General features: G+C 40.1%; 1 protein-coding gene across 1 annotated transcript in view; it reads right to left on the reverse strand.

Moving 5' to 3' along the window:
* MTHFD1 (methylenetetrahydrofolate dehydrogenase, cyclohydrolase and formyltetrahydrofolate synthetase 1) overlaps positions 1-8,872 on the reverse strand; it is a 68,001-nt gene extending 59,129 nt beyond the window's left edge. Inside the window, exon 1 of the mRNA XM_087952290.1 lies at positions 8,790-8,872. Within this exon, the coding sequence (XP_087808416.1) occupies positions 8,790-8,830 (41 nt within the window). The 5' untranslated portion in view covers positions 8,831-8,872. The remainder of the gene's footprint in view (positions 1-8,789) is intronic.
* Positions 8,873-22,329: the final 13,457 nt, after the last annotated feature.

Here is a 22,329-nt window from a genome sequence, read left to right on the forward strand (position 1 = left end):
ATAGGGTATTTTATCTATGATCTCCTTAAACTTTTCCTAATATTACAAATACTTGTTTTTCAAGGTAACCTTTGAGATAGTCCTGTAAGAAATTAACATCTCTTGTTAGCTTTAATTTCACAACACTTAGTTTATTGATTATGTGTGATCAAACCAGTGTTGACTCTTACTGACCAAACAGATTTAGTAATTTCCACTGGATAAAAGAGCTGAATGGACATCTCTTCTATCAGTTAATATTTCACCAAATCCCACTCCATGAATTCCATTTCATCCATTTCAGCTTGCTAAGAGCTAATTCCCTTCTACTTCTCATGTTGGTAGTCCATGACTCACAACCGTTCATTTCGTGACTGTTGAAAATTACAACGGCACTGAGAAAAGTGACTTATGACCATTTTTCAGTTACCACTGCAGGATCCCCATGATCACGTGATCAAAATTATGGATGTTTAGCAACTGGTTCACATTTCCGATGGTTGCAGTGTCCCTGAGTCACGTGATCACCTTTTGCGACCTTCTGACAAGCAAAGTCAATGGGGAAGCCAGATTCACTTAACAAACATGTTACTAACTTAAGAAACTGCAGTGATTCATTTAACAGCTGTGGCAAGAAAGGTTGTAAAGTGGGGCGAAACTCACTTAAGTCACTATTTACAGACCCCTCATATCCCAGACATAAACTGTTTCAACTCCTTCCCTCAAAACGGTGCTATAGAGCATTGCACACCAGAACAACTAGACACAAGGAGTTTTTCCCCGAAAGCCATCACTCTGCTAAACAAATAATTCCCTCAACACTGTCCAACTATTTGCAAAGTCTACACTATTACTATTAATCTTTTCATCACTCCTTATCACCCATCCCCTCCCACTTGTGACTCTATCACTGTAACTTTGTTGCTTGTATCCTTACCATTTATATTGACTGTTCCCTAGTATGACTTCATTGCTTATTGTACCCTATGACTATCATTAAGTGTTGTACCTTATGATTCTTGACTCTTGATGAATGTATCTTTTCTTTTATATATACTGAGAGTATTTGCACCAAGACAAATTCCTTGTGTGTCCAATCACACTTGGCCAATAAAGAATTCTATTCATTAACAAATGTCTCGCTTAACAGCAGAAATTTGGGGCTCCATTGTGGTCATAAGTTGACCTGTACTGCAGATCATAAAATAGCTTGTGTCACCCAAATATTTCTTCTCATAGGTACTAAGTAACAACATTTCTATTACTGCCTTCTGCTTCATAAACATACAGTTTAAAATGCAGTCCTAAGCTGGGTGTAAAAGGGCCTGATGAAATTAATTTGCAAATCAAGCAAATTAATGTAACATCCCTAATTTATGTTCCCAAATGAACAGAAAGGGAAAGGGTATGAGATGTTTGCCACATAATTCCCATAAGTGGCAAGTAAAGTAACTGTTTACTTATTTAAATATGTAGACTTTAGTTTAAGAAGCCTGGATTCACAATGGAATAAATGTAGTTAATGCCACTCTGCTCAATGGGTTTATTACATCTTAAACTTATAATTTAAATAATTTATCACATTGCAATTTACTCTTTTCTTCTTACAAGAATGTTAACGAGTTCAGTGATGGGATTCACACATCACAGTATAAGCCACAATAGCTTAGTTTAATTTAGCAAATTGCTTGAACATAGCCAATATGATTGATAATAGGGAACCCCAAACTTTATGACCACTGGAGACTTTTAGAATTTTGATAAGTTGTCACTTTTCTTCCAAATAATTGCTGAGGATCTTGCATGGATTTCCTGAGGCATCTAAGAAGTTAAAAGTGAGAAATTACCACAATTCTAGGTGCCATTCCCTCCAGTTCCCCTCTTTTAGGATAATCCTTCCTAATTCTGCTTACTTTTGTTCTTTTCCTGGGCAGATAGCACTCCCCCATCCAAACTAAGCAACGTTTACAAGTCAATTATCATTTTCATGTCCTAAGAAAACCTATGGTGCCCATAAGAGATCTTGAAAATAGAGGTTGGCTGACACTAATAGTGCCAGATTCCTTTCCTAACATAAAAAGGAAAGAAGGAAAATCTAACTGGGATAGGGAGCCTGGTGGGACACGGTTTAGGTTACTATACTATCTTGCAATCTATATACTACTTCTATTGTCTTGTCTGATTGCAATCTTCAATTGAACAAAATGGTGTATCACTGGGGAACAATTTTTGAACCAACATACCTCAAATGGGGTAACTTACAGAAATGTGTCCCAAATTTGGGACCCACAGCAAATTTGGGGCTCCTTCAAGTGTTGCCACATTGCTTCAATCACAAGTTTGTAATTTCCAGAGCTTTCCTACATTCAACTTCAATGGCAGGAAGTCAGAAGTAATTTCCACTCCCGCTGCTTTTCCCCCACCCATGGTTATTCTGTTTATTTGGGTAAGGAAAAATCTCTCAAACAAATATTCAACAATCATTGGATTGTCTAATTTTGTATAATAAAGAGCAACATAGATACATTTTCTTCTGTTAAAGTATGCCAGAAGGTAGCCAACTCTGGCTTATTGAAAAACCTGTGGCTAAACAAATCTTGTTTTAGCACAATCTGTGATTTAAGACAATGCTGCTTGAAGATTGCCCAGTGAATTCTGGAGTTGAGAAAGGATTTGCTCTCCACTCATCCCAAGCCCAGGCCCAAAGCAATCCACTATTCCACAATAGCTGAAATTCATTCTGTTTTTTTCCAATATGGGCCATGTTAAATGTTTGCAACAGCTTTCAATTCCAAAGGTCATTGAGAGAGCAGTTTCTTGTAGCTGCTTCATATGCCAATTGAGCTAGAAAGGAAAATTCCATGCAACATATAAAGAACCGAAACTTTTCCTTAAATTTCACAGATAGCCTGGTCACATGTAAGTGCTGATTAATCAGTTGCGCATGAGCCTTATGAATTCTATACTCATGATATCCTCCCCTAAAAAGCTTGGGAAGGATAGATATATCTAGATCCCTCCCTTTATGAAATCTGCCTGAAACAATCTCACACAATAACTTTTCCAGTTCTGTTGTTCTTGTGGCCTAAAAGAAGAATATTTATTTTTGTTCCCTAGCTTTCTCTTTTAGGTTCAATTCCCAAATCAATGCAATTTGGAAGTTTTAAAAACAGCTGCTAAATTGTAGCCTGGCAACATGGACAGTTCAGAAAAGTTTGTCATAATAAAACAGTTTATCTTTGGGGTGCAACGAGTCATTTCTTGCAACAGACGAACACAGCTGCATTTCTTGAATTTGTCAATAATTTACTGGTCACTCTTCCTCCCCACTTCCCCAGGCCCAGGGGTGGGCTTCAAAAAAATTAGCAACTGGTCCTTTGCTTGGTTGCTGGGTGGGCGTGCTCATGGTAGGCGTGGCCTAGTCAGCCTCCTGAACCATGGTGTGTGTGGCGGGGAGTGTTTTCTCAATCCCCAGACTCTGGAGGCTTTTTTTGAGCCTCCAGGAGGCCTGTTTTCCCCCCTCTCCAGGCTCCGGAGGCTCTCTGGGAGGCCCATTTTTTGCCCTCTGCGTGGGCCCTGCACTTACCGGGGATCCAAAATGGGCCGCATGGAGACTCCTGGGAGGGGTGGGGCAGGGTGGGCGGGGCCAACCAGTTGTTGCAACTACCGGTTCAACGAACCACATGTAAAATTAGCATCTGGTTTTCCCGAACTGGTGCCAACTGGTATCAACCCACCCCTGGATGGGCCATATACAGCCTCCAGGCATACTGAAGTACTTTCATAAACTTCAGGCAACAGAACCAGTGAGTTAGAATGAAGAAGATGTAACAGAGGACCACATGAGATCTTTTCACCCTATAATTCCTATGAAAAAAACACCTGGATTTGATGCAGCATCTGGCAATATAAAAATTCTCTAGAGTATGTTTGATCTATGAAAGCCCATTCAAACAAATAAGGCAATAGATGAATGGTTTCATATAATCCAACTGATTATGGACTGATTTGCCCGAATCGAAATATTGCAAAGAATGGTTTAATGTTTGGTGGGGTATGTGATTCTAGTCCATTACAATATATTATTTAATAAATCACAAACAAATTATGGTTTAGCACAATAGGTGGAGTCTTATTTTTTCAGTAACCTAATACTGAAAAATAATAGGAGTTTTCTATAATTGATGCACTGAGGGAAAACCAGCATCAGAATCCCAATTTATAGGATTGTGAGCATATCTAGAATGCAGAGAATATGTTCTTGGCAACCTGACCAGAGTTACCCACTTTACTAAAAGGCAAAAATGCACCATTTTTCTGGTCTCTGAGAATATTCTTTATTAGCTCAATTTACATTTGTTTTTTCAGTGAAAAAGGCAAGCACGCTTCTACACAAAGCAGTGAACTGTACTCAACCCATCATCATTTGTTTTCTAAAAAAAAATTCTGACAATATTCATGCAGTTGATGGTCTGGGACATGTTAGCTTCCAGTTTTGAATGAATAAATGAATCTACATGGGAGCCAGGAAAAGGAAAGATCGTGGAGTATGAATTATTTGTAAAAATAATAAAAGGTAGAATATAAACAAAGAAACAAACAAGAGCACCAAACAGCATCACATTGGCAGGTAGACCTTACATCAGTGATGACTAATCTTTTCCACATTGTGTGCTAAAAGTCAGGGGTGGGTTTCTACCAGTTCTGTCCACCTCTGTAGAACCAATAGCTCTGAAGAGCAGCAGACATAGAACCGGTTCTATGTCTGCTGATGTTTTTGCGCACACGCCCACCCGGGCTCTTACCTGATCTTTATTTACTGATTTTTCAACTTCAGCTGCTGAACGAGGCACAGCTGCAGTTAAAAAAGCAGGACAAGAAGGCTGTTTCATAGGCTGCTTCTCTGCACGCAGCGTGCTGATGACGATTTACAGGTGACAATTTACCGCAGCGTGCAGAGAAGCACATCATAAATCACCGAACCTCTTAAACCCCGAACCGGTAGTTAACCCTGTCGAATCCCACCCCTGCCAAAAGTGCATGCCTGCATCCATGATGCAATGCACGCATGGCTCCCCCCATGGACCTCCTGCAGCCGTATGCCTCTGCACATGTGTGCACGTCTCTGCGCAGCAGATACCCAACAATCATGCGCAGAGGGGCTCTTCCGGGTGACCTCTCATGTGCCAGCAGAAGTGGCTCTGCATGCCATCACAGCCTTACAGGATAAAATGATTCCATTTTAGATAAAACTGAAATTGGATAATATTATAGATTTTTCCCAATTGTGGAAAATTGTACTTCTTCTATAAGGTAGGAAAAAAATCCCTGGAAACTTAGTAATCCTAGTCAAAATACAAGAAGCCCCAAAGTAGCAGAATCGGTTTTCTTAACACTATGTCTGTTTGCGTGCAGAAAATGTGCTGCCTGAAGTGACAAAGCAGCTTCTCTTGATGTATTTCTTTTTAGTGATTTATTTAAAACAAAACTGGGACCTTTGCCAACCAGACACCTATACAGATGACTTTGAAAGCAGAGATCTGAAATTTGCAGCCTGCCTGATGTTGCTGGTCTGAATTCACTTCGGCCAAGCCAACGCAGCCAACAGATTTGGGAATTCAACATAAAGAAATAAAGATTCCCCACCTCTGTATTAAAACAATGAATGGATTTCAAAAGACAGCAAACATTTTGTATCATATGTATAATTTCAGGATCAAGATATAAAATGTTAATCAATCATAGAACTCTGAGTTAATAAGCAATAAAGAAAGATAGCAAATCAAAGATACGCTTAGAAAAAGACCCGATAGGCTCACCTTTCCCACAGTTTTAAAACTTAGTCCAACACTTAGTGGCACCCATGAGTATGATAGCGTCCATGATTAAATGGCATTTATCTAGAAATTAAGCACCATCTTTATGGGAATTGACCTGGGCTGGAAAGGCTTCCTTTTGAAAACAATAAAAAAATGATAGACCTACAATGCATAGAAATGTGCTATTGAGACATTTTGAGAGAATGCAGAATGCATACTCTTAAAAGTCCATTTTGTTTATATGCACATCTGAGAGCAACTCTGCATAGTGGGTAACTGAGGAAGGAGCCTGAATGAACTAATACTGCCTTAGTCATGAGGCCAGCTGGGTGACCCTGAACTAGTCCCCTCCCTCAGCCCAGGTAGGAGGCAATGGCAAGTTATTTCTGAAAGATCTTGCCAGGAACACTGCGTGGACTTGTTCAGGCAATCATCTAGGAATCGATACTGATTTGGAGGCACAAAAACAAAACAGTCTGTATGCATACAGCAGCACAGACGCTACCAGATTATTATTATTTTTAAACTGATTTCCATCACATACCTATCTGTTTCTTGGCAAGAAAGCAGAAGAGGTTGCTACTACATTCTTCCAGATGGTTTTTCAACTTCCAGTGCAACCCATAGCCCTTGGATTTCCTGGTGCTCTCCCACCTAAATATTAACTTGTTTAGTTTAGCTTTTTTGAGAACAACTAAGGCCTGTCAAGAATTGCCACCTACAATGTGACGTCTACTCCCAGGTATATTCATTTTGTTATTGAGCGATCAAGTATAGCATCCAAATGAAATAAGCTATGCATCCCTGACATCCAACTTGGACAGCTGCAGTTTTCTTTCTTTAAATGGACCTTGTTCTGCATTTTCTGGCAATTATAATCTGAAAGGAAAGCATCAAAATTCTGTGAACCTGGCAGTTTAGCACCACAGCAAAACCTATATAGGTTAACTCCTGCCAGAACCTGCTTATGCAAGCAATCAGTGTAATAGAACAAACTTGCACAATAATTAGAAATTCTCTTCCAAGAAACAGAGGAGGGGCAGAATCACAATTTGGAGTCAGAGAGTAGGCAATGGCTAACTGCCCAACCATTAAAGGCACAGAATGAAAGAAAAAACAGGCCTGTTTCTACTACCAGGCAGGTCATCTGTCAGTTCATTATCTCCTGTGCAAATCTTTCTGGATTTAGGGACAATTTAACATTAAAATCTTGTGCTGTGATTTTCTATGAAGCCCTTTTGCCCAACCAATCACTGCCGATGACAACTCTTCCAAGATGGCACTGACCACAATGCACACACACACACATATACAAATAAAAAGCATGCTTTCTTATTAGAACTCTTATAGTTATATGCAAATCTAGGCATGATTTATTACCAATTTTTCCTTTAATCCCATGACACTTTCACTCCACCCTTTTCCTTTAATGTTCCTTTAATACAAACTGGATGCAATTGTCCCAAATACCAAGATTGAAGCGCCTGTTGAAATCCTGCCTCCCTTACTGTGGTTCTACTCACAGGAGAATGGAGGAGCAAATTAGTTACCTTGTAATTTCAATACTGCTTCAGTTACTTTTCTTTCTAGAGCATTTTTACAGAAGGGAAAAAAAGGAGGAATCCTCAGAGAAGTCACTTGTATAATCAAAGTGACATATTGTGATTTTGATAGACCATATATTAGAGTAATGCATGATCCTCTCCCTACACACACACACACACACAATTTTATCAAATGACAACATACTGAACCATGAACCCAAAGCAGGCTAGGATGACACATCACTTAAATGTGTTGCCTAGTTTATGGTTCAGTGTTTTGTGAGAACACAGCCAACTGAGGGTCCTTTAACTAACTTCACAGATAGGTAGGGGGTGCTTGCATGTGCCCTAATACTCCGCCTTCTCAAATTCTGTACATAAAAGATCCAGCATGATTCTGTTTGCAAAGAGCAGGTGAGAAAAAAGAGCTGTCTAAGACATTCTAGAGTCTGAGCTCAAGAGAGTGAACAACTCAAGCTTACTAAAGCAGAGTAGCTAATGCTAGGCTAGAAATGATTAAGGTGTGAAAAACAATTTTTCATGTCCCTGTACCGTATGTGTATGCCTCAGTAGGAAGAGAAGCCAAAGCTGACCCACATTTTCTCAAAAGCAATGTTGGTTGGGTTCAATCATTATTGTAAACTGTAAAGTGGTTGGATTCTGGTGCAGAGCACTGTGATAATTCTAATAGTTATTCAACAGGCCACAATTAAGCAAACAGTGACATGATATGCACAAAAAAGTCAATGTGACTACCGTAGTTGAGCTTCCTCCCAACTAACTATTCCACAGGGACAAATCTCTTAATGTGCCTTCGAGACAGTCATCCGCACAATAATATTGCGAACAGGTTGGCTGTTGGAGGAGCAAAACCCAACTTGTCTCTGATAAAGCAGAGTGAATGCAGGGACTCCAAGCAAGTGCTGATCCCCACACCCTCTTTTTGAGAAACATCTGCAGGCAATTTTATTTATTTATTTGATTTATTTATTTGATTTGTCAATCGCTTACAACATAATAGGTGTAAGTATAAACATGAGTAAGAATACAGAAAATAGGTACGATTAAATGGGGACAATAGGACAGGGACGGGAGGCAGGATGGTGCACTTATGCACGCCCCAATCTCATTGAATTCAATGGGGTTTACCTCTAAGTAGAGATTAATGGAAGATCACACTGTGTTCGACTGGACTGTAACGTTAGGGTTCTTAGGATCGATTTTATCGTTCTGAGGAGCACATTCTTCATCATACCTATGTACTGGACAACAACCCAGGTATACCACATGACATGCTTACGATGTTGCCGCCCTGCCGAATCTGGAAAATCTCCTAACCCTAACCCCCCCCCCCTTTTTTTTTCTTTTTCTTTGCAGAAACAGATACCGATGTCAGCGTGAATCTCCAACCCCAAATCTGTGCACCGAGACGATGGAGGGAACTTACGCGGAAACGGTTTTCCCACTGATGATCTCCGCGGAAGGCATGGCGAATGTCCTGACAACAGCAGTTCTTGCGCTGAGAGAGGCTCCGATGGTGTCAGGCAGGGGTTCAAAAAACCCACGGGACCCTCCTCCTTCCGCGTGCTAACCCACGTGGCTACAAACTTTGCGCGACACTCCCGGGGCGCGAGTTCCCTCGGACAGCCAACCCAGGACGCCCTCCACGGTCCCCCGCCCTCCCCGCCTTCCGCCGGGGGAGGAGAAAGAGGAGGAGATGGACCCCGAGTAGCAGGAACTAACTTCTTCGGCGCGCGCGCGCGAAGATCCCGGACCACCCCTTTCTAGGGGCGATCCAGGAGGCGTCGTCCTTCCCAGTCGATCCCCGTCGCCCCCTGAGTAGGTGGAGCGATCGTTCCCCTCCTGAAAAAAGCGGGCTGAGAAAAGCAAAGCTTAAAGGAGGAAAGCTGTTTCTATTTGTCTATTTGTCTCTTGCGCACCTTTTAACCTAGAAGTAAACGAGCTGGTTACAGATGCTTTTGGGAGGCACGCTTTAAAAGCGGACAGACTTCACTTCTTCGGGAGCAGATTGCATAAAATTCACCACTTGGGGGATCAGATTGCACAATTTGTTTTGCAGATCCATCAGAAAAAAAGGACTTTAGAATTTCCCAGAATTCATGCTCGCGCTCTCCCCCCCTCTGTAAATGATACCGAAACCCTACGGGGAAAATTACCTTCACTTAAAAAATAAAGCCTTCTTTGAGTTTAATTATTGGTTTAATTACTGGTGATTGGTATGGATTTCTGTATATAACTTCCTCTGGCAATATCCCAGGAGGACGTACTGAATGGCAAACATAAATTTTGGTATTATACTGCCTGTTAAATTTCTTCCTAAAAGCATTCAGGCTGCAGTGGATGTGGACACATACAGGTAGCCTTCAACTTATGACTACAATTGAGTCCAAATTCAGCTAAGCAAGACAGTGGTTCAGTGAGTTTTGCCCCCTTTTATGACCATTCTTGCCACAGTTTTTAAGCTAATCACTGCAATTGTTAAGTTAGTAATGTGGTTGTTAAGTGAATCTGGCTTCCTCATTGACTTTGGTTCTCAGAAGGTCACAAAAGGTGATATTTATTTTTTATTTACTTATTTGTTGAATTTATATTGTCATCTATTCGCCCATGGCGACTTGAGGCGGCTTACAGAATGTAAGACCATATTTTGGAAACTTCCGGTTTGTCGGCTTCGCGAGCGGCAGGGATTTGCGAAGCTGCGCGATCCCTGCCGCGCTAGCCGCTTTTGGGGCTCCGACCCAGACGGGTGGAGCTAGGCCACCCTGCAGGGGCAGCTGAAGGTAGGGGGGATCCGGAGAGGGGTTTGGGGGTGTTGCAGACCCCCTCCCTGGCCGGTAGAACCCCCTTTTCCCAGGACGGTGCAGCGGCGGTCTGTAATGGCCGCCACAAAGAAGCTGGCAGCCGGGTAAGAATGCGCAGGAGGAAGTGGAGAAAGTGCTTGAAAGGAGAAAGTTTTTCTTGGCTCCTAGGACTCTAAGACATATTTAATAAAATTCCTGAAAAGTATGACTTTCTAAATAATACCTGCCAGAAGAGGAAAAAAGCGGCAGTTTGATGGTGCTGAAAGGATAGCTTACCCTCTTTTCCTACGGAATAAATAACTGGATATTAAGAAACCTATTTTTTTTAGGTGAAAATTGGTTTTAAGCGATGAGTGGGAAGAGAGAGGATTAAAAAGAAAATATTTGTATGCTAAGACTTTGTTGGAGGAGATGCCTTAAGGATTTGAAGACTAGAATATATTGCAATAAGATTTTAAACAGATTTGGACTTTCTTTCTCTTTGATTGATATTACCCCCAGAAGGAGAAAGTGAGAACTCTGCCTTGGTTTGGACTGACTGATAACTTTGGGACTGTTTTATTTTCTTTATTTTCTTTGGAATATTCTGGTTGTTGTAAGAAGAAAGAAGGGGAAAAGAAAAGAAAAGATTTATAATGGCTTTTTCTGTTGAGGAACTAAGAAAAGAATATGAACAAGCAAAAAAAAAATGGTAAAGATGGTGTGGAAGAAGCTTTCCTTTTTTTAGAAATGGCGCTTACTAACTATCAACAAACATTACAACAGATGAAGACAGCAGAGGAACAAGAAAGAAAGGAAGGAGCCATTTTTAATGAATCTCAGAATTTGATCAAGAAAGAAGGAAGAGAGAAAAGAAGAGAACTAAAGGACTTAAGATCTAAAAAAACATTTAAGAAAGGGAAAAATAAGGTGCAAAATCAATATGATGATAGTAAACAAAAGGGAAAAGGAACACGACAGAGAAGGGAAGCCAGTTAGGCAGAGGCTAGAAGAAGGGGGGGTAGAAAGGTTTGTTGGGAGAAGAAAGAAAGGGAAAAGGTGGAGAAAAGCTACAATGTTTTGAAATTAAATGAAAAAAAAGGAATTTTTTATGGATAATGGATAAAGTATAATTTTTTTAAAAAAGATTTTGCAAGGTACATAAGATGAGATGGTAGTATTGTAATGGTTTAAGAGTTGATAAGAGATTAAAATGTTAAAATGTTTAATAATGATTGGCTTTAAAATTTAATAATAGGGGAGGTTTAGAATACTGTTTTAATTAAAGAGTTTAATAAGATTATGGTATTGATGTTATTATAAAATTTTTATTATAGTATTTGTTTTTAATATTTGGATTTATTGTCTAATTATGTATTTAATTATTTTGGATGTACTAGTTAGATAGAATGTACCAAGCAAAATCGGATTGGGTATTGGATGTTATCTTAAAGGTTAATTTGATTAATTTAGGGGGTAGATAGAAAGGCATCATACTCTGATTAATGATTTCAGGAGAAACTTATTTTCTTCTTTTTTATAAGGAATGAGACAAAGGGACGATAAAAAATGGACAAAAGATACAAATATAATGATTCAAACTAAGATGATTAATTAAGATAGAATTAAGAAGAGTGAAATTTGTGGAGAAGTTAATATAGAAGACTTAGAATGGTAAATAAAATAAGTAATGATATGTAAGATGAGCATGAAGATAATTGAAGTCCATGAAGAGAGAGATACCTGGGTCCAAGTTACTTTCCAAAAAGATTTTTTTTATGTTTTGTGTGTTGTGTGTATATGTTTTTTTGGGGGGGAGAATTAGTAAAAGCTTGCAGAAATATAGAATGAGAATAATGGTAATTAAGTCAGAAAGAAATAGATGAAATAATAATAATGATATTGAATAAGAGTAAAGAGAAGTAAAGAGAAATTGAATAAGAGGTTTTTGTATGCTATATGGAAATGGTTTAAAACAGAATCATAATTTATCTGACTTGTTAAATTTACAATGAAAAAAGGTTTAAACATGTAATGAATAATGATAATTTGTGTGTTTTAAAAATTAATAAAACTTGTTTAAAAAAAAGAAAAGAATGTAAGACCATATTTTAAACAAAAAACAAAAACTAACAAAAAGAATCAAATAAATTAATAAAGTACAATAGAACAAAATCTGGAAAAAATAAAATAAAAAAATCACCCCCAACTACCCCCCACCCCAAAAACAGCAGATCACGTGAGCCTCTGGGTTTCCCAAGCCTGCTGGCAGAACCAGGTCTTCAGTGCCTTCTGGAAGAGTGCTAGAGTGGGGGCCATTCTAATTTCTGGGGGAATGATATTCCAGAGAGAGGGAGCCACCATGGAGAAGGCCCTTCTGGGTCCCACCAGGTGTATCTCCCTCAGGGGTGGGACCCGCAACATTCCCTGCCTCCTTGCTCTAATGGGTCAGGTAGATGTGACCGGCAAGAGATGTTTGCTCAGATAACCCAGAACCAAGCCATGAAGGGCTTTAAAGGTGACAACCAGCACCTTGAATTGCACCTGGAAGCAAATCAGCAACCAATGCAGCTCCTGCAGGAGAGGTGACGCATGTGCACACCTCTTTACCTAGGACACTGCAACCGTCATAATACATGCTAGTTGCCAAGTGTCCAAATTTTGATTATGTGACCATGGGAATGCTGCAGCAATTGTTAAGGATGAAAAATGGTCATAAATCACTTTTTTCAGTAGAGTTGTAACTTCAAATGGTCACTAAACAAATGGCTTTAAGCTAAGAATTACCTCTACACCAGGAGTGTCAAACTCAAAGCCCACGGGCCAGATGTGGCCTGCAAGGTGCTTAGATATAGCCCACGGGGACACCCTGAAAACATTGAAGGACTGGCCTGCAGTGCCTGTGCCAGTGCTGTTTTCACCGGCAGGGGGTTGCAGAAGGCCATCCTGGCCAAAAACAGACCTTGCAAGGGCCACATGTGGCCCTCTCAAGCTCTGTTTTCACTGGCAGGGGGTTGCAGGAGGCCATCCCTGCCGAAAACAGACATTGGGAGCCTGTTTTCACTGGCAAAGCACTCAGGCCACCATCCCCGACACGAGTTATGTCAAGCTGGCCATGCCCACCCTGGCCATGCCCCCGGCCATGCACACCCTGGCTCCCTGAGTTCAAACACAACCCTGATGCGGCCCTCAATGAAATCAAGTTTGACACCCCTGCTCTACATGTACTTTTGGCCTTTCAGTGGTTTCTAATTGTCAGTCCTTGGTTGGGCAATCTTCTACATCTCCTGAATATTTTGCACCCACTTCTATGTACTTGTTTTCCTTGATTGGGACTAATTAAGGGAGGTACTAATACCACTGTATAAAGCCTTAGTAAGACCACACCTAGAGTACTGCATCCAGTTTTGGTCACCACATTATAAAAAAGATGTTGAGACTCTAGAAAGTGTGCAGAGAAGAGCAACCAGGATGATTAGGGGACTGGAGACTAAAACATACGAAGAACGGTTACAGGAACTGGGCATGGCTAGTCTAGTGAAGAGAAGAACCAGGGGAGACATGATAGCGGTCTTCCAATATTTGAGGGGCTGCCAAAGAGAGAAAGAGCTCAAGCTATTTTCTAAAGCGCCTGTAGGCCAGACAAGGAATAATGGATGGAAACTGAAGAAGGAGAGATTTAGCCTGGAAATAAGGAGAAACTTTCTGACAGTAAGAACAATTAAACTGTTCTGTATTAGCATACTCCAAACCCTGAATCCTGATTGGTCCACATGGACCGCAACCTGATTGGCCAACTAAACAGCCATGATTGGCGCGCTAAGAATCAACCGCCATTGGCCGAGCTGATCGCGGGAGATTCAAAGCCCTGTCATTGGCCGCTGAGCCGCGAGCAATTCCTATATGAAGGGTCGCCGCGGCTCACAGCACTTGCACTGGTCTGTATACACAATAAAGAGCTGAATGATCACTTTTGGTCTCACGTCTCTGTGGGAACCGATCTACCCGATCTAACATAAGCAATGGAACAGCTTGCCCTTGGAAGTTGTGGGAGTGCCATCACTTGAGACTTTCAAGAAGAGATTGGACTGCCATTTGTCAGAAATGGTGTAGGGTCTCCCGCTTGGCGGGGGGTTGGACTAGGTGACTTACAAGGTCCCTTCCAACTCTGATTATCTGTTATCTGTTTTAATCATATGTAAACATTAATGGAGTTATTCTACCAAACTGATTCTGAGGGTGTCAGACTTGCACCCCTAAAGATTCTGTTAGAAGAAATATCCTTCTGGGTTCAGTTCCAAGTGGGGAAGAAAGACACTGGAAACATTGGAAAGATGGTTTACTGATAAACAAGATGGGTTCCTGGGCAGAAAAGTGAAGAGATGGTTTTATGCCCTCTGTTGGGCTTTGAATTTGAGCTTGTGTTCTGATTGGTTGTCAGACTCCCATGGGGCCATACAGGGGTATAACTTTGTTGTCTTTTGAGTCCCAGGGCTTGGTTGACTCTTGCTGGGTGATAGAATCTTAGAATAACAGAGTTGGAAGGGACTCTTGGAGGCCCGACAGTCTATTCCAAATATTAGTCTCCACCTAGGATCGAACTCGCAGCCTCCTGAGTGTGAGGTGAGAACTCTACCTTTAGGCCACTGGAGCTGCATGATACAATGAAAGGACTTTGGGCAATTCCTATTATGGCTTTGCCTGAAGGAGGTAGATCTTTTTAAACAAAAGTGTGTGCGGGGGGTGGGATGAGTTTCTGCCTCTCTGAGTTTCTATTTCTTTTAGGGGAAATATTCTGCCTTTTTAATATATCCTAAAACATTTCATTTTTCTAGGAGAGGGGTGGGTTTAACTTCCAACAGTTCTTTGATCTACAATTTGTTAATCAATTTGTGATCTTTCTCCTTAGAAACACAGTTCCTAAATGACATTTTGGATATTTGAGGAGGGAAATAATGAAACAAAATTTACTTGGTTGATACTTGTACAGATACGTTTGCCTGTTTTTCTTTCTTTGCACTTCGATACATTGTTTTTGGTCTGTCAAATGACTGGAAGATTGTATCCTGTCTCTGATCAGAGAAATAGGCCTACCCCCATCATATGATAAGCCATTGGTTTAACCAGGTTTATTAAATAAACCCCAGTATATCCATACAGATGTTAATAAAACTTTACCAACCACTGTGGCTGGTATGATGCTACACATTAAAAAAAAAATACCACAAGCCACCTAGTCCTTAAACATATTACTGATCTATATGGGAGACAATTTTCCTAGAGCTGTTACTTTATACTTCCTGTCCACCCCAAGCAGAATGACCATTGACCATGTGGATGATGACGATAGCACTTGTAGACCAATAATCTGGGGAAAGCTTCTAGACAGCAATGCTTATTGCAGAATTACACATAAAACTTGTGTTTGCATATTTAAGTTAAGTCTGCTTTATTAAACTAGTGTGAAGAAGAATTTGTTTTATTTGCTTCTCATTCAGATCAGATAAATAAATCAGGTTGGGTAGCCTAAAACAGAGATACATTTAGAATCTTGGTTTTCATATGCCTAAAAAGGTCTAAATATGTCACTCATTCAAGTTTGACAATAATGCCTTATTTCTATGAGAAAGGACTAAAGCTTAAGTATTATGTTGAGTTATTTACATTTTATTTGTTCACCTGTTTATCAAAGGGAAATAAAAGAAAATAAACAGATGATCTATGTGCACATTACAGTCTAATAAGTAAGGATTCCAGACCTAAATATGACAAAAATATTGGGCCAAAATGTTTGAATTCTGTGGATTAGTCCTACATGAATATAATACATTCATTGTGCATAAACAATGGATACAAATGCCATGCTTTGTCAAAAATCCATATCTGCCTCTCCCACTTTGCAACCTCAAATTATGTTTACAATGACTAGTATAATTATTTTACCGATGAACATCTGAGGATAGCTGAATGAACAAAGATATCTATTAATATCAAATGCATTTTAACAATTCAGAAGCCAAGCTCAGGAGAGACTAAGTTTGAGGTCATCTTGACTCTTTTAAAGATTCAAATGATTCAAAAAGAGTAGGTAAGTTTACAAATTGACATTTCAAAGAAAAGGAATGTCAATAGTTGGGTAGCTGATCTTTGACTGTAATAAACTTGAGTTGAGCTGAGTTGAATTGAGCTGGGTACTTGAATGGCTGGTTACTTTTATCTGCATTACAGTATTTTACAAGTTGTTTTCTCAGAGTGATGATTGGATAGATGAGGCATGTTTAGTCTAACTTTATCCATTTAAATCGCAGGTGTCAAACTTGTGGCATCACATTGTTGTTACATGATGTATCGCAATGTTTTTCCCCTTCAAGTGGGCATGGCCTGTGCATGATGCATCCGGCCTGCGAGCCACCAGTCTGACACCCATTCTAAATGATTAAAGGCAGTGGTGGGATTCTAAATTTTCTACTACCAGTTCTATGGACATGGCTTGGTGGGTGTGGCTTGGTGGGCATGGTAGGGGAAGGATACTGTAAATTCTCCATTCCCTCCCCACTCCTGTAAAATCCCATTCCCTCCCCACCCCACTAACCTGCTTTCCAGCTCTGTTCTCCTGTGCAGGGCAACCAAAAGAAGACCCAATTGATCAGCTGGGACTCAGCAGAGGATAGATGGGGGCGGGACCAATCAGAGGTGGTATTTGCCAGTTCTCTGAACTACTCAAAATTTCCATTACTGGTTCTCCAGAACTGGTCACAACCTGCTGTATACCACCTCTGATTAAAGGGCACGTTAGAGTATTTGAATAATTAGACGTTTTCAGTTGAAATGGAGGTTTGTGTGCAATCTAGTTCTCAATGAAGCATTAGGTAGTTTTGATGCAACCTAAATTAGTTGGCTGAAAAGTATGGGAATATGAAAGGACATCTATCACTGAATGGATATAGGCAAATCTTCACCAAATCAATTATCGCTATGGACCATTTCAGGTGAAATGTTAAATCATAATTTATAATACAGATTTGAGCCCAGGCAAAATTCTTCCTCCTTCACTGCAGACTCAATGATGTTTAATTCAAAAGTTGTTATTCCATTTCAGATTAACTACAGCAAGGTTGTATTTTCCAAAGGCCCCAATTTCAGATAAGAAGTTGACTTGTTACCCAACTATGCTACAGTATCACCCTCAAGGTCTGTATGGCCTTGATCCTCCTGGCCTTCAGGATAGAATTTAAGACCTGGCATACTCAATAAGCTCTCCTACATCTTCTGTGCTCATGCAGAGAAAGAAGTGTGCTTGGTCAAAATTTCAGGATGATTCGAGGGTTTTGATTGTCCAACTGCCCTAAATTCCTCAGCTGTAAGTTATGTTCTATTCATGAAAAAGCAAGTCCAAAGTTTACCATGATACTAGAATCTAATATTGTGTCATCAAGTAATGTCCTGATGCAACCGTGTTACATTTTGAGTAGTTTCTATCAATGCATACCTTTGGGTCAATAACCAACATGATCAGCAGATTGTTGCAATCGTTCGATTTAGAAATTAATTCTCTAAAAGTTTGCTTTGTTTTTGCATAACATAAAGAGAGAAAGGGGGCCCAGCCAAGAAAAAGAGAGGCAGAGTTCAATGTCTTTTAAAAGCTTTGCTCCAATCGTTGATTAACTTTTTACTTCTTGATTTAACATTAGGACTGGGTTTAGCAGATTAATTGTGAAATAAAATTAATTAGACTTATTTTGATGTATATGTATGCAGTGCATCTTTTAAAATACAAGAATTTATAAAGATGGGAGGCAGAGAGAATTCCTGGTCAGATATTCATGTTACCTTCTCATACCATAGAATGGGTCGCCAACCTTTTGGACCTCAGGGACCACCAAACTCATAATTTTAAATCCCAGGGACCACTAACCGGTTATGTGGGCATGGCCTAATTTGTGGGTGTAGCTTGGTGGTCATGTGACTGGCTGGGCATGGCTTGTATGTAAATATTATAAATATTTATATAAATATTGAATATTTTTATAAAAAAAGAGCAACTTTTACCCAAAATCAGGCAAAGCAGGCAGACAGATTGAGTTGCTCACAGAATCATTCAGAGATCTATCTATCTGCCATCAGCTAGCTCAGTCTCTCAAATTTGCTTGCTGTGAGTCTGAACCTTCAGTCCTAAGGGAGGTTTGGCTGTGGTTAAAAGCAGAGCCGAAGATCTAAAGACTAGCTAGAAAGCAAGAAATCCAACCATTTCCTGCTTCCTAGCTAATCTAAATCTCCTGGCACAGCAGAACAGATGATGGTCAGAAAAAGGAAAAATAGCAACTTAGTAGGCAAGTTTGCCCGGTAAGGAGTAAATGGGCGGGGAGTGTTCCTGCAGGCCATGAATATAGTTGAATGCATATTATGCACTTTAAGAAAGGAGACATTAATAAACTCAGAGCAGTCCTAAGTAGGAACCCACGGCAGGAGAAGCTAGTGAGGAAAGGAGTTCAAGTAACTCTAATAGTTAAGAAAATAATAAAATTAACAATTCCAGTGAAGGAAAAAATGATCTAGGACAGGAGAAATATAGACTGATAGAACATATATATTGGAAGGTACCTGGGGAATCCTTAATCCAACTCCCTACATATTTCTCAATATTTTTTTTTTAAAAGGAGATAAAAAGAGTGAGAGGCCATCAAAGAAGAAGATATGCAGATAACTGGAGTTACAAACATGTTCAGTGAAAATGACAGAATGCTAACAGATAATGTAATGAAGGAAAAAATGGTTGGTTGAATTTCAGAATGGTATAGAAAGGCCTTTTATTGCACATGGAGGAAAATTGTGCCTCCTGTCTTGTTCCCAGAACTTTTAGGATTATCTTGGGCCTTTTAGACAGGTGTGGCAAACTTCTATCCTGCCTCTTCAATGGTTCAATAACTGAGACTTGTTCTGGAATATACTTAATCTTGCTTTTTAAAAAATATTGGAATAATGTTAATCTGTCAATGTGATAACAGTAGAGGGTGCTCTTGTAATAAGAAAGACAAGCACCACCTTTGGATAGTTACAGCGCTGAGCAAACGAATCCATGGAACAGAAATCAGGGACAGGTGGTGAGGCTGGGCTCCTGCCCTTGATCTTTAGAATATAAACTTGGTGATTAATCAAGCAAAAGGAAAGGTTCCTTGGAAACAGCCTGTGATAAATCCCCAGCACCTGAAAATAGGTTGAAATACGAGCTGACACCTGGCCTTCTGTCTAACGGTGGAAAGGGGGAAAAAAGAGGGTGGGTAGGGAATGAAAACAAACTTTTTTTTTTTATTCCTGACAAATATCTAGCTTTATTCATTCAGGCATTCATTCACAAATCCATGGTTGATGGCTGCTGCGGTGGAGGAACTGCAGCCACCCTTCATTTTAGAGATGAAATAGTTCAGATAGGTCTACAAGTGCTTCACAGATACCCTGGAAAACAAATCCAGAGCAAATGTTTTATTTGATATCCACTAATCGACACACCCTTCCTTCCCCATGCACTTCAGATATGCTGGATAATGCCATGTTGCCTAACATGTTGTTTCAACATGCCCATTGGATATCAGGTTGGGATAAGCTGCTCTGGGTTTCAAAGAGAAGCTCTTTTTGATGGAATCCTTGATGTTCTCTGAGCTTGGCTGAATGGGTTAAACGTGATTTGTCTCTATGAGTCTATTGATGGCTGATTTGCCTGCCAGACAGATCTTTCCAGTTGCTTGATACTATTTTTTTTTTCATTTATAGGAACAAAGGAAGGAACGAAAAAGACCAGAATACATCCTCTTCAACACCCCGTCCCCCCATAAGTAGAGATTAACACCAAACAAGCAAACAGAAAACAATATCCTAATCAAGGAACTACCAAGGAGAAAACCACACCCTCACCAAGGGCAAGCTATTGTATATAATGTAAACAGGGAGCAAATCCCACACTTACTACCACGTTTCTCCTAAAATAAGACCCAACTGGAAAATAAGCCCTAGCATGATTTTTCAGGATGTTTGTAATATAAGCCCTACCCCAAAATAAGCCCCAGTTAAGATCATCAGCCAGACAGATGCATTTTAGTACCGTATTTTCCTGAAAATTTCCATAACCAGAAAATAAGCCTAGTGTATCTTTTGGAACAAAAAATTGATATAAGACCCGGTCTTATTTTTGGGAAAACATGGTAGCACCTATGATGTCACCTAATTGAGTAATGCAAGCAACCAAGTTTAGAGAGCACCAAGGACTCTACATGTATCCTTTGTATTCCTGAAGCCCACTAATTTGAGACCCACTAAGCTGTGCATTTTCTGCATTTCACCCCCACAGTTCCATTTAATTCTGATGATTTAAGATTTATGTAGCATTCTTCCTCACTTGATTTCAAGACAACTTACACAAAGCCATCAAGCTTTTTAGGGCTAAAATAACTGCATGAAATACAATCTAAAATAATAAAGCTGAGAATTCTGGAACAAAAGCTCAGCACCTACAGTATATCCAGTGGCAGCACTTAGAAATTTAATATAGTGAGAGCAAGATAAAAGAAGTATTAAACACTGTTGGATTGAAATCTCTGCTTCATTCCACCTTAATATTGGGAGGGAGGAGAGGGAGCTATAAACACAGAGAAATCCTATTGGATTTCACAAGAGAAAAACAGAATAACAGAACTGGAAGAGACTTTGAAGGTCTTTTAATTCAACCCCTTGCTTAAGCAGGAGACCCCATACCATCTGACATCCATAGGAGATGGAGGAGGGAAGGTAGGGTCAGTATGGCATCTGCATCCATTCAACTGAAACCCTGTCATTTTCTTATGTGTCTCACAATGTGCATAAAAAGAAAGAGGGGCTTCAGATTTAACAGATTTAACAGATTTAACATATAATCAGAGTTGGAAGGGACCTTGTAGGTCATCTAGTCCTAGTCTACCCCCCTGCCCAAGCGGGAGACCCTACACCATTTCTGACAAATGGCAGTCCAATCTCTTCTTGAAAGTCTCAACTGATGGCGCTCCCACAACTTCCAAGGGCAAGCTGTTCCATTGGTTGATTGTTCTCACTGTCAGAAAGTTTCTCCTTGTTTCCAGGTGAAATCTCTCCTTGTTCAGTTTCCATCCATTATTCCTTGTCTGGCCTACAGGAGCTTTAGAAAATCGCTTGACCCTTTCCTCCCTGTGGCAGCCCCTCAAATATTGGAAGACCGCTATCATGTCTCCCCTTGTCCTTCTCTTTACTAGACTAGCCAAGCCCAGTTCCTGCAACCTTTCGTTGTATGTTTTAGCTTCCAGTCCCCTAATCATCCTGGTTGCTCTTCTCTGTACTTCTTCTAGAGTCTCAACTTCTTTTTTATAATGTGGTGAACAAAACTGGATGCAGTACTCTAGGTGTGGTCTTACTAAGGCTTTATACAGTGGTATTAGTACTTCCCTTGATCTTGACTGTATCCCTCTGTTAATACAACTTAGGATTGCATTAGCTTTTTTGGCGGCAGCTGCACACTGCTGGCTCATATGTAGCTGGTTGTCCACTAAGACTCCAAGATCCCTCTCACAGTTACTGCTATTGAGCCTGGTTTCACCCAGTCTATATGTGTACTTTTGGTTTTTCTTGCCTAAGTGTAGGACTTTACTTTTCTCTATATTGAATTTCATTTTATTATATATGGCCCAGTGTTCTAGTCTGTCAAGATCCATCTGGATCTTGAGCCTATCTTCCTGGGAGTTAGCTATTCCTGCCAGCTTAGTATCATCTACAAATTTGGTAAGTTCCCCCTTCTATTCCCTCATCTAAGTCATTAATGAAGATATTGAAGAGTACTGGGCCTAAGACAGAACCTCGTGGCACCCCACTGCTTACTTCCCTCCATGTAGACTTAGACCCATTAAGGACTACTCGTTGAGTATGGTTTGCCAGCCAGTTGCGAATCCATCTAGTGGTGGTGCTATCTATTCCACTTTTTTCTAGCTTACTAAGAAGTAGGTTGTGGTCTACTTTATCAAATGCCTTGCTGAAATCTAAATATATCATGTCCACAGTATTTTGCTGGTCTACTAATTTAGTCACTGTGTTGAAGAATGAAATAAGATTGGTTTGGCATGATCTTTTTTTAACAAACCCGTGCTGACTGCTAGTTATTACTTTACTTGTTTCTAGATGTTGGCAGATGTT

The sequence above is a fragment of the Notechis scutatus genome, chromosome 1, assembly GCF_049901735.1.
Source record: "Notechis scutatus isolate UNSWTSFEM ecotype Mainland chromosome 1, rNotScu1.2, whole genome shotgun sequence".
Classification (NCBI taxonomy): Eukaryota; Metazoa; Chordata; class Lepidosauria; order Squamata; family Elapidae; genus Notechis; species Notechis scutatus.